The sequence below is a fragment of the Sapajus apella genome, unplaced genomic scaffold, assembly GCF_009761245.1.
Source record: "Sapajus apella isolate SASKATOON/1434 unplaced genomic scaffold, GSC_monkey_1.0 scaffold25, whole genome shotgun sequence".
Lineage (NCBI taxonomy): Eukaryota > Metazoa > Chordata > Mammalia > Primates > Cebidae > Sapajus > Sapajus apella.
In genome coordinates, this window is record NW_022436965.1 from 20,298,334 (window position 1) to 20,310,839 (window position 12,506).

General features: G+C 35.7%; 1 protein-coding gene across 6 annotated transcripts in view; it reads left to right on the forward strand.

Annotated features, from left to right (window-relative positions):
• Positions 1-120: 120 nt before the first annotated feature.
• NME7 (NME/NM23 family member 7) overlaps positions 121-12,506 on the forward strand; it is a 163,312-nt gene continuing 150,926 nt past the window's right edge. For 3 of the 6 annotated variants that reach the window (XM_032291450.1, XM_032291453.1, XM_032291454.1), the window contains exon 1: positions 285-375. Coding sequence is in view for 2 of the 6 variants with exons in the window: in XM_032291451.1 (XP_032147342.1) it covers positions 373-375 (3 nt within the window). In the remaining 4 variants the exon portion in view is untranslated. Of the gene's footprint in view, positions 376-12,506 lie in introns of all 6 variants that reach the window. The other 3 variants (XM_032291455.1, XM_032291451.1, XM_032291452.1) reach the window with 3 other exon arrangements.

Below are 12,506 nucleotides of genomic sequence, written 5' to 3' on the forward strand. Positions count from 1 at the left end.
GGCCTCCGTAAGTGAAGAATGGACAGATGTGTACTTTAAAATAAAATACCGTACTGCAACTTTTGGAGCCCAAGGGTAATGTTCACTTAAAATTCCGGGTCATCTATCAAACAAACGGAAGTAAAATTGCCGGAAACAGGAAAATGGCGTCCCGTAGCCCCGGCGACAGCATGGAGGGGCGGGTCTGGCGATTGGATGGACGCAGCTGAGATTCCTTTCAGCTACTAAGGACGAAGAGGTGGGGCGGTGGCGTCTCACGCACTTTGCGGCAGTGGGCGTGGCTCTGTTGCCTGAGTAACCGGATAATGGTGGTGGTGGTGGTGTCTTCTTGTCTCTACGATACGTTTTTTCTAGTGCTGAGATCCTGAGACGATGGTGAGTGCCCGGGGAGGCCAGAAGAACGGCTCTGGGGTCCTAGTTACGTAGCGTTCCAAGTCTTCGGGGAGATGGGCACTTAAAGTTGCTCTGTCTGTCCTTCCCACCTTCTCCCCATTATCTCTTTCCCTCTTCCCACGGGTTGTTCCTGCAGTCGCCTCGCTCTCCGTATTTCTTGCAGCACCTTGAATTCCACTAGTGATACTAAATCTCCAGAGTAATGAAACAGAAAATTTAGGGTAAGGCATTGAGTCTCGTAACCTAAGGTGAGACAGTATTTTGAACAAACATTTTGTGTTTGCATTGTTCGTCATGGCATTCTTCAAGCTCAGATTATCAATAACGCGCTTTATTAAGAGTATGGGATGGTGTGTATGCGACTCTGTCAAGACTTATCTGAATCTCCCTAGATTTTGCTTTTCTGAGTGGCAGAGCACTCCCCCACGCTCGTACGAGGGCCATTAACAGGTATATATTGGATCAGCTGTCTTCAATCCAGTTGGTTACCTTCTAGGTCTGTGCTTGTTTCCTCCCCTCCCCTCCCCTCCCTTCCCTTCCCCTCCTTTCTCCTCTCCTCTCGTCTCTTCTCTTCTCCCCTCCCATACCCTCTCCTCCTCCTACTCCTCCTCTTTCTCCTTTTTCTTCTCTCTTTTTTTTTTTTAAACAGAAATTTCCCTGGGATTGCTTGGAGAGCTTCTGGAATTCACTGTTTGAGCTTCAGCCCCAGAAATTCTGAATGAATAGGAATAGGACTCGGTATTTGCATTTTAAATAAACCTACAGGTGATTTTAATTCACCCACATGTTTGAGAGTACCAAGGTTCTACTTAATTCACCTAACTACCATATCTTTTAAGCGCTTGTGGATAATGGACTGGAGGATAGAAAGATCTTTGGATAGTTACAGCTATGAATTTAGAAACAGAGCCCCACCTACCACCCCTTGTTTCTTCATACTACTCAGCAATCCTTTTTGTTACCCCAGTTTTCCCCTGCACATTTTCTGTAAAGACATTTTCAAACCTTCCCTTTATAAAACCTTGTCCCTTGTCCTCCTCATTTCTCCTTTCTAAACATGATGGAGTATAATAGGCCATTTCTTCAACCTCATGCTCCCAGCCTACACATTAATCTATATTTTTGCCCAGACTTTAGTCTTGTATTTCTATTATAGAGAAAGAGATATTAAAGGATAATCCATCTATCTTTACTCTTGATCTCATTTGCTCCCATCTGTTACAAAACATTTTGCTTCCAGTTGTCTTTTTTCTTTCCTGTGCTTTCAGCCTCTTCTTCAGCTTCTTCTCCTCAGTGCTCAAGTCACACATCTTATGAAAATTAAATAAAGCAAAAGCATGTCCTTCATCCTGTGTTTATTCAGTTATTTCCCAATCCTCGTATCTATCTATAAACTTCTTGAAAGCATGGTGTTTTTACTTATATCAAACAGAGAAAAGTCTTTTACCTGGCTTCTTTAATGGCTTCAAGAAAGTTGTTCTTAAGTTTCTAATGGCCTTTTATATGCCAAATCCAGTAATTACTTCTCAAAATTTATATTGCTTAGTCTCTTTGTGACAACTGAGGTTTATAGAATTAATTCCTTTCACTGGTTGTGGCTGGTTTTTGAATGTCATTCTTTGAAATTCACTCTTAATTACTTTCATTTCTTAGTCTATACATTTTCCTTTGGTGATTTTGTCCACTCACATAAATTCTAATGCCTTTGATTTTGCTTCTAAATTTCAATTTTTCTCTCAGATCTACTAGTGCCTAACTCAATTGCTTCCTGAACATGTTTGTCTCAAAGTCCCTCAAACTAAATATGACCAAAACTGAACTTGCTATTTTTACTCCTGGTTTCTCCTATTTACACCAAGTTAAATAATGATACTACTATATTATAACCTAAACTAGAAATAAGAGTTATCCTACATTCCTTCCTCTTTTATTCTTCCCATATTCAGTTGGTCACTAGATCATATTTTGGTTTGTCATCTCCTCATTTCTTGATTATTTTATTAGTGTCTTTTACAGTCTGCTCTGGAAATTCTCCAGCCCACTATTTTCTCTGCCACAAGAAGGAATTTTTAAAAACCCAACCTGTTGATTTACTCACCTCTTTAAAACTCTAGATTCTCCATTTCCTACAGTAAAATGTCTAGAATCGCGCACAAGTTCCTCTATGAACAAGCACTTTTCTGTCTAACTTTTGCCTTTCCCTTCCCATATATATATATATTTTTAAAATTTTCTTGCCTTTTAGCTACTTGCCTTTCATAGAACATACCAAGCAACTTCAAACTGGTAGTATGCCTCCTCTCTCTACTTTGCACTTGCAATTCCGTTTACACAGAATACCTGCACCACCTTGTTGCTTCCCAAACTCTATTTATTATTCTGTTACAGGCCAACAGGTTCTTCTTCCCCACTTCCTAGAAAGGCCAAGCATTGAGAATGCAGGAGTTGCAGCAGAGAAAGAGTGTAATGGAGGCAAGGCCGCTGAGTGGAAGGAAGGGATATATTTTTCAAATCCCCCTCCCTGACAGCTTGGAGATTATGGTTTTCTTTTTTTTTTTTTTTTTTTTTTTTGAGGTGGAGTTTCACTGTTTTTGCCCAGGTTGGAGTGCAATGGTGTGATCTCAGCTCACTGCAACCTCCGCCTCCTGGGTTCAAGCAATTCTCCTGCCTCAGTCTCCTGACTAGATGGGATTATAGGCATAGGCCACCACACCTGGCCAATTTTGTGTTTTTAGCGCAGACAGGGTTTCTCCATGTTGGTTAGGCTGGTCTTGAACTCCTGACCTCAGATGATGCGCTTACCTCAGCCTCCCAAAGTTCTAGGATTACAGGCGTGAACCACCACACCCGCCTGGGTTATGGTTTTTAAGGATAATTTTGTGGGCAGGAGGGTAGGGAGTGGGCACTGCTGATTGGTTGGGGATGAATTTCTAGGAGTCTTCAGACTGTCTTCCTATGAAATGTTTTTCAGTTTCCAACTTTATAATACTTTATCCTAACAGCTTCTTTTTTCTTTCTTTTTTTTTTTTTTTTTTTTTTTTTTTAATAGACAGACTCTTGCTCTGTCGCCCTGGCTGTGGAGTGCAGTGGTGCAATTTTGGTTCACTACAACCTCCGTCTCCTGGGTTCAAGCAATTCTCATGCCTCAGCCTCCCAACTAGGTGGTACTACAGGTGCATGTCACCATGCCTGGCTAACTTTTGTATTTTTAGTAGAGACAGGTTTTTGCCATTTTGGCCAGGATAGTCTCTAACTCATGACCTCAGGTGATCCACCCGCCTTGGCCTCCCAAAGTGCTGGGATTACAGGCATGAGCCATGGCACCCAGCTAGCATCTGCTTTTTATTCATCCAGAATTCCTTTTGTTACTTGAATTGCGGATTTGGAAGAACTACAGTTCCAAAGATCCACAGGATTTCATTTACTAGAAATGAATCAGAAAGTATAGGGCATAAATTGCAGATACGAAACTTTAAAAAAGTTTATTTTCCTATATTTTGTATTACAAATGCAGTTTGGAGCCTGTTATATTCTTGTTTAGTAGGAAACAGTGATATTTGCAGAACTGAATAGTAAGTGGTTAATATAATGCCATAATTTTCCTTACATGTAGCTTTTTATTTATTTTTTGCTTTCCTTTTTCTGCCTTTTTATTCCCAATTCTTTCTCATTCACCAGTTATTCATCTATTGAAGAAAGTATTTATTGAGTGCTTTCCGTATGCTGGTAACTGGTGGCTATATATTGATTAATAAGATAGCACACAGTGGCCCCTACCTCATGGAATTTATGGAGAAAAACAGATATTGGAAAACAAATTACAAGTGTGAGTTGGGTTAGAAAAATGACAAGAGAAAAATGACAAGGTGAGGTGGAAATTAGTAATAAAATAGAGTGATCTGAACTAGCCTGGGGTGATTGGGGAAAGCCTCCTTGATGATAAAACTTTTTAATTCTTTTTTTTTTTTTAGTTTTGGAGAAAATTTACATGAATAAATAAATGATCACCTCATATGATGATAAGCACTATGAGGGAAATTTAACTAAGCAATGCAATATTGGTTGGTTCCAAGAGCGAGCAGCCTTGAGTAGGACAATCAGGGAAGGTCCTCATCAGGATGCGACTTTTAAGCTGAGATCTCAGTGATTAAAAGGAGCTTGCCAGGTGGGGAAAACTAGAAGAAGAGCATTCCAGAAAGAGTCAATAGCAAGCACAGAAGTGCCTTAGAGGAATAGGAGGGAGCTAGTGTGACTGGGGCTACAGAATGAGAGGATGGCTGGAGGAGAAGATACGGGAAAGGCAGGAAGGAGCCAGGAATACTGAGACTTATGGAACTTGGGAAAGATTTTAGATTTTATTTTAAATGCAGTAGGATTATGTATCTTATATATTTACCTATTCCATCAAAATATTTTATTTTCCTTGGATCTGCCTTATTTAAACTTTAGCCATATTAATTTGGTCTATTGGTGCTTATTTTTATCTTATCTGTAACATTTATGATCTTATAAACTTTGGAAAATATTTTTCTGACCTGCTCTTGTCTTTGAACTTCAGAGACTCCTACTTTCATCCCTTATAGTTGGCATTTCATAATTTATTTTCCCTTTTCTGGATTTTTTCTTGTTTGTTTCTATAATATCTATTCTAAGGTGTGGCAAGCAGAGCTATATATTCCAGGTGCGTATGCATTATAGTTTCAGTGTGGGAATTATGTTTGCCGCTGTGATCCTCACCTGGTTTCTTTCTTGATTGTGCTAGAGCGTATGATTGAAGTATCTTATTTTCCAGAAATATCTCCAGCATTCCCAATGAACTTTGTATTAACTTCTTTTCAAAAACTGTTTAAACTACTTCACTTCCAAAGTTGTCGATATTTTAAAACTCTGTAAATTATATGTGAGAAACTGTAGCTATTAAAATGTACTGCTTAATTCACATTTATTTTCTGATGCTAGACACTTTGCCTTATTAAGTTGCCATTGTTCTCTTTCCTGACTCATCTTGTATACTGTGCCTTCTTCATATTTTTAGACACTTTAAAATGTATTTTCATATCCACACATAATGGCTCTAGAGCTCTCTGATAGATGCTAATTTAACTTTTATCTTTTGTTTTCCATAGTTCCAATATATACAAGGTAAATCTATATGCTATATATGTTTCGTATTTATTTATAAAGACATTTAACTTATTCTGTTGTAGAAATATAGGAAAATAGTCATTTTTAGGAATTAGAAATTATAGAAGTAAAAATAATAAAATTAAATTTATAATAACACTGCCTGTATACAATCACTATTAATATTTTGAAGTAATATCCTGGTTACATATATAGTCATATATATAAAGACACACACGTACCTATCCTTTAAAATATGATTCTATTATATTCATTGTTTAGAAGTCTGTTTTTTCCCACTTACCATATCTTGTACATTTTTCCAGATCAGTTTTAAGAACTACAGTCAGCCCTCGATATCCGTGGGTTCTGCATCCAGATTCAACCAATTGAGGATTGAAAATATTTGGAAAAAGTAAAAATAAAAAATTACAATGATAAAAAGTACAAATAAAATCAATGCACTGTAACAACTATTTACATAGCATTTGCATTGTATTAGGTGTTGTAAATAATTTAGAGATGAATTAAAATATACTGGAGGATATGCATAGGTTACATACAAATGGATGTCATTTTACGTAAGGGATTTGAACATCTGAGGATTCTGGTATCTGCAGGAGTCCTGGAACCAATCACCTGCAAATACTGAAGGATAATTTTACACTTTATTCTTTCATTTACTATGATTTAACCAATCCATTTATTAATTTGTTCTGTTAACACGATAACTGACATATTTTTGTGAACACATTTTTATAGATATCCATAATTATTTCCTTACAATAAATTAAAAAGGGAATAATAACTGGGGTGTCAGAGGTCATGTGCATTTTTAAGGGTTTCAATATACATTGCCAGACTACTCTCAAAATAGTTTTGCCAATGAATACCCTGATAGCAGTGTACCGTGGTGCCTTTTTCTTCTAAACTCTAAACTGGCATTTCTATATATTACATATATATGTCTAACAATAGATTTGAACTTTTAATAAAACTGTCTCCTGCTTTGCTCAGAATATTGAGAGAAATGTTATAAATTACTGTATGTTCTGTAGATGAAAGGCACTGTTAATACCTACAATATTTCTTTGTAATTATTGTTTTATATCTCTCATAAATTGTTAAAATTCAAGATTTATTATTTGCCTGTAGTGAAGAATAAGTTAGCCTTTCTTTAACTATTACTTGTAGGCAGATTTTCCAGTCTTCTCTTGTGTACTTATTTTCAAGATGTAGTACGTTGAAGCACAAACGAACTGATGTAGAGCTAGAAATCTAAAATTTCAATCTTTATTCCAGTCCTGGCTTAATCACTTATGAGCTATGTGTTATGTAATCTTTCCCCCTGGATAATTATTTTCTCATCCATAAAAGCAAAATAATACTTTCTGTTTGGATTACCTTAAAGCATTTTTTGTGAAAATCAAGTAAGTTGGAATGAAAGTAATTTATAAACTGTAATATACATATGAAATGTATTATTTTCATATTAACCAGATTGCTGCCTAATGAGAAGATAGTTGAGGAAAATGGAAGAGATTAAAATATAAAACAACCTTCAGAAATAAATATTTGAGGTTAATGGTGTTAATGCAATTTCGTGGATATCAAAAAATTTACTTTTATATATTAAATTCCCTCTTCCTAAATTTCTCTATTATAGATTCATTTTCCTAATGGAAACAAGAAAAAGCTGGTGAAAGGGAGGGAAGCATGGGAAATAGCACAGATGGATCTTGCGACCAATTTCAATAATGGTTATATATTTTTTGGGGGTAGGGGCAGCTAAACATGTCTGATATGTATTTAGCAGGTATTAGGTGTGAGATTCCTGAATTTCTACTCAGCTTAAATGGATTAGCTGGGAACATTTACTTTTATTGCTGGTCATGTGAGATTTTATTATTCCATAATTTGACTGTGAAAGTGCAACGAGACCATTCAGACCCAGCTGTTTCTTGCCACTTAGGCTCAGAAATTTGGATCTAGAAAAACTGAAAATCCCTTCATCTAGTGGCAAGTACAGTTTTACCATTTATGTTAAACCATATTGCTTTTTAGGAACCTTACTGGATTTTACTGCATGCAGTGAAATCTCTAAAAGGTGAATATCTGTATATCTTAGCTATCTAAATATTTTTCATAATTAAAAATTTTCAAGCTTTTATCCAAAGAAAGAATGACTTTATAATAATATGATCCTTTTTTTGTAGCATTTCCACATAAAAATTAGTATTGACCTTATGATTTTATCTTGTCTCCCAATACGCTTAACACCTACATTGAGGCATGCATTATTAGAACACTTGAATCAAACTTGAAATAATAAGCATTTATATTCAGATACAGAACAGAGGTTCTTGAACGAATCTTTCTGCCCTACTTTTGAGTTCTTGCAACATTACATATATCCAAGATACAAAGATGAACAAGACTAGATTTCTTTCTTAAAAAGCTCACAGTCTTGGAGGAAGAGAAAAAAAGAGAGAAAGAGAAATACATGATACACTGTAACATTGTAATACTAACTTAGAGAAATTCAATTTCTTCATTTATAAAATGAGGATAGTAATAATACTAGTTCCCTCATCGGGATATTATTATAGCTAAATGATAAATTGTTTAGCCCCATGCTTTATACACAGTAAGCATCCAGTAAGTGTTAGCTGTTATTACTGTTGCTACTGCTGTTATTTCCAAGTGTTGAGATAGAGACCTACTGAATGTGGGAACACAGAAGAGAGACTAATGATAGAATGCGAATTAAAAACAAGATTAGTTGACTTTACAGCTTTTCTCTGTGCTATTTTTTATTCACTGAGCTTCAGGTTTTCTTTAACATGTGAATATGCATAAATCCAAAATTAAACTTATGCATATTAATGCCAACATTGATTCCCTAAACTTACTGGAAGGCATTTGGAGATTAAGTAGGAAATTCTGTCATTGTGGTTCATTGCTCAGGGTTCAGCCTAGTGTCCTGTACAATTAAGAACTTAACAATGCTTCCCCCACCCCACTTTCTTTTAAACATTTTTGTTCATTGACCCAGATGTCCCTTTGGGTGATTTTGAGTGGACACAGTATACACAAAATTGGTGACTATTCAGAAGTACTTGAGGTAGTTCTTGTACTTGAGGTATTTGTATAATTTTTAAGCAATTCTTTTTGGTTTACATCTTTTTTTTCCCCAGTTTTACATACACTTCAGCCGCACTTACTATTCCATTTGCCTGAAATCCTCTTCCGCTTTTTTTTAGGCCTATGTTCAAATGACGCCTCATCAGAGAGGACTACCTTATCCACCTTTCTAAAGTAACACCTCTAGTTGCTCTATGTCCCCCTACGCTCTTCATCTTCTTTTTTCATTTTAGCACCTGACAAAACCCTTTTGCAAAGCTGCTATTTTAGTAATGATAGTGCATGACACTTAGAGAATGTTTTCTATTTTTAAAGACATTTAAGATTCTTAACTAATTGATACTGTCCGTGGAAGTAGGTACTGTATTTACAGGGAAGATATATCCATATCATCAGGGAGCAGAAAGGCACAAACATCCGAGGAAGAAGGCTAATCCTCTAAAAAGATAGTTGAAAAGCAAGGAAGGTAACTTTCCACTGAATTTCCCTGCTAGTTACTTCGTAGAGACCAGGAGTGGACAACGAGTTTTGATCAAAGGCTATTCACCTCTAGAAAGAAGTCTAGAATTCTGGGTCAAAAATAATGGACTCTTTTATTCCAAGAGAGAGCTCTAGCTTCATTTAATCAATTATTTTTCAGTTTCTCTTGAGTGCCAGGCACTCTTCTGAGCAATCAGTGACAAAGTCCCAGGCTTATGGAGCTAAAATTTCTGGGTAGATGCAGAATAAACAAACATGTAGTATAATGTGAGGTTTTGATAAGTGTTATGGAAAAAAAATCAAACAAGACAGAGGGTGGAGAAATTGGTATTTAGTTGGCTGGTCAGAGAAGCCTCCTTACATTGCTGACATATGAGTGGAGACTTGAATGAAGCGATGACGTGGAAAGCCCTGGGAATCCTAGCAGCATGCAATGACCTGGAGGCAGGAGCCTGCTTGGTTTATTGAGTAATCAGTGAGAAGGTCAGTGTAACTGGAGCAAAGAAAGTGAGGGAGAGGGTGGCAAAGGCAAGTGAGACAGATGAAGTAAAGAGGTAGCCTGAGACTAGATCATACAAGCCTTATGTGGCATGAAATCAGTCTTTTAAAAAAAAATTAAACAAATTTTTGTGGTTATATAGCAGGCATATGTGTGTGTGTATTATATATACACCCATAATATATTAGGGGTGTGTGTGTATATATACATTTATATATACCCACTATATATAATATATAAATATATATTTAATACTTTAATATCTAAGTATGTCCATGAGATATTTTGGTATAGGCATGCAATGCATAATAAACATGGAAAATTGAGTATCCATTTCCTCAAGTATTTATCCTTTGTGTTAACAATCGAATTATGCTCGTCTTGTTATTTAAAAATGTATAATTAAGTTATTATTGACTGTAGTCACCCTGTTATGATATTGAATACTAGGTCTTATTCAGTCTTTTTGGTTTTTTTGGTACCCATTAACCATCCTCACCTCCCACACAACCCCCTACTACCTTTCCCAGCCTTCTACTCTCTGTCTCCATGAGTTCAGTTGTTTTGATTTTCACATCTCACAAGTAAGTTAGAACATGCAATGTCTGTTTTTTGTGCCTGGCTTATTTCACTTAATGTAATGACCTTTAATTCCATTATGTTCTTGCAAATGACAGAATCGCATTGTTCTTTATGGCTGAATAGTACTTCATTGGGTGTATGTACCACATTTTCTTTATCCATTGTTTTGATGGACACTTAGGTTGCTTCTAAATCTTGGCTATTGTCAATAGTGCAGCAATAAACATGGGAAGGCAGATAGCTCTTTGATTTGTTGATTTCTTTTCCCCCAATAGTGGGATTGTTGGATTGTAAGGTAGCTCTACTTTTAGTTTTTTGAAGAAGCTCTAAACTGTTTTCTATAGTGGTTGTACTAATTTTACATTCCCAACAACAGTGTATGAGTGTTCCCTTTTCTACACATCCTTGCTGTTTGTTACCGCTTGCAGTTTGGATAAAAGTTTTTTAAATTGGGGTGAGATGATACCTCATTGTAGTTTTGATTTGCATTTTCTCATGATCAATGATATTGAGCACCTTTTCATATCCCTGTTTGCCACTGGTATGTCTTCTTTTGAGAAATATCTATTGAGATCTTTTGCTCATTTTTTAGTCAGATTATTAGATTTTTTCCCGTAGAGTTGTTTGAGCTCCATGTGTATTCTGATTATTAATATCTTGTCAGATGGGCGGTTTGCAAATATTTTCTCCCATTCTGTGGGTTGTCTCTTCACTTAGTTGATTCTTTCCTTTGCTATGCAGAAGCTTTTTAACTTGATGCACTCCATTTTATCCATTATTGCTTTGGTTGCCTGTGCCTGTGTGGTGGTATTCAAGAAATTTTTGCCCAAACCGATGTCTTGGGGATTTTCCTCAATGTTTTCTTTTAGTAGTTTCATAGTTTGAGGTCTTAGATTTAAGTTTTAATCCAAATCAATTTTGATTTTATGTTTGTATATGGCCAGAGAAAGGGGTCTAGTTCCATTCCTCTGCATATAGATACCCAGTTTTTCCAGCACTATTTATTGAAGAGGCTGTCTTTTCTCCAACATATGTTCTTGGAACCTTTGTTGAAAATGAGTTTATTGTAGGTGTATTGATTTGTTTCTGGGTTCTCTATTCTGTTCCATTAGTCTATGGGTCTGTACCATGCTGTTTTGGTTACTATAGCTCTGTAGTATAATTTGAAGTCAAGTAATGTGATTGTTTTCAGTTTTTATCATTTTGTTTAGGATGCTTTTGGCTATTCTGAGTCTTCTGTGGTTCCATATCAATTTTAGGATTGTCTTTTCTATTTCTACTCTTTGAAGAATGTCATTGACATTTTGATAGGGATTGTATTAAATCTGTAGATTGCTTTAGGTAGTATGGACATTTTAACAATATTGATTCTTTCCATGAACATAGACTATCTTTTAATTTTTTAGTGTTTTATTCAATTTCTTTTATCCATGTTTTAAAGTTTTCATCATATAAATATTTTACTTCTTTTGTTAATTCCTATGTATTTTATTTTGTTTGTGGCTATTGTAAATAGGATAACTTAAAAAATTTTTTTTCAGATTGTTCACTGTTGACATATAGAAATGCTACTGATATTGGTATGATTTTTGTATCCTGCAACTTTACTGAATTTATCAGTTCTAAGAGTCTTTTGGTGTAGTCTTTAAGTTTTTCCAAATGTAAGATTATATCATCTCCAGACAGGGATACTTTGACTTCTTCCTTTCAAATTTGGATGCCCTTTCTCTTATCTGATTGCCTTAGCTAGGACCTCCTATGTTGAATAACAGTGGTAAAAGTGTGTACCCTTGTCATGTTCCAGATCTGAGAGGAAATGCTTTCAGTTTTTCCCCTTTCAGTATGATACTAGCTGTGGGGTTGTCATATGTGGCTTTTATTATGTTGAGGTATGTTCCTTCTATATCCAGTTTTTTGATGCTTTTGTCAAGAAGTGATGCTGAATTTCATCAAATGCTTTTTCAGCATCAGTTGAAATGATCATATGGTTTCTGTTCTTTATTCTATTGGTATGATGTATCACATTGATTGATTTGCATGTGTTGAACCATCCTTGCATCTCCGGGATAAATCCCACTTGGTCATGATGAATGATATTTTTAATGTGTTACTGAATTCAGTTTGCTAATATTTTTTAAGATTTTTGCATCAGTATTAAATATACTGACCTGTACTTTTCTTTTCTTTTCTTTTTTCTTTTCTTTTCTTTGCTTTGCTTTGCTTGCTTGCTTGCTTTCTTTCTTTCTTTCTTTCTTTCTTTCTTTCTTTCTTTCTTTCTTTCTTT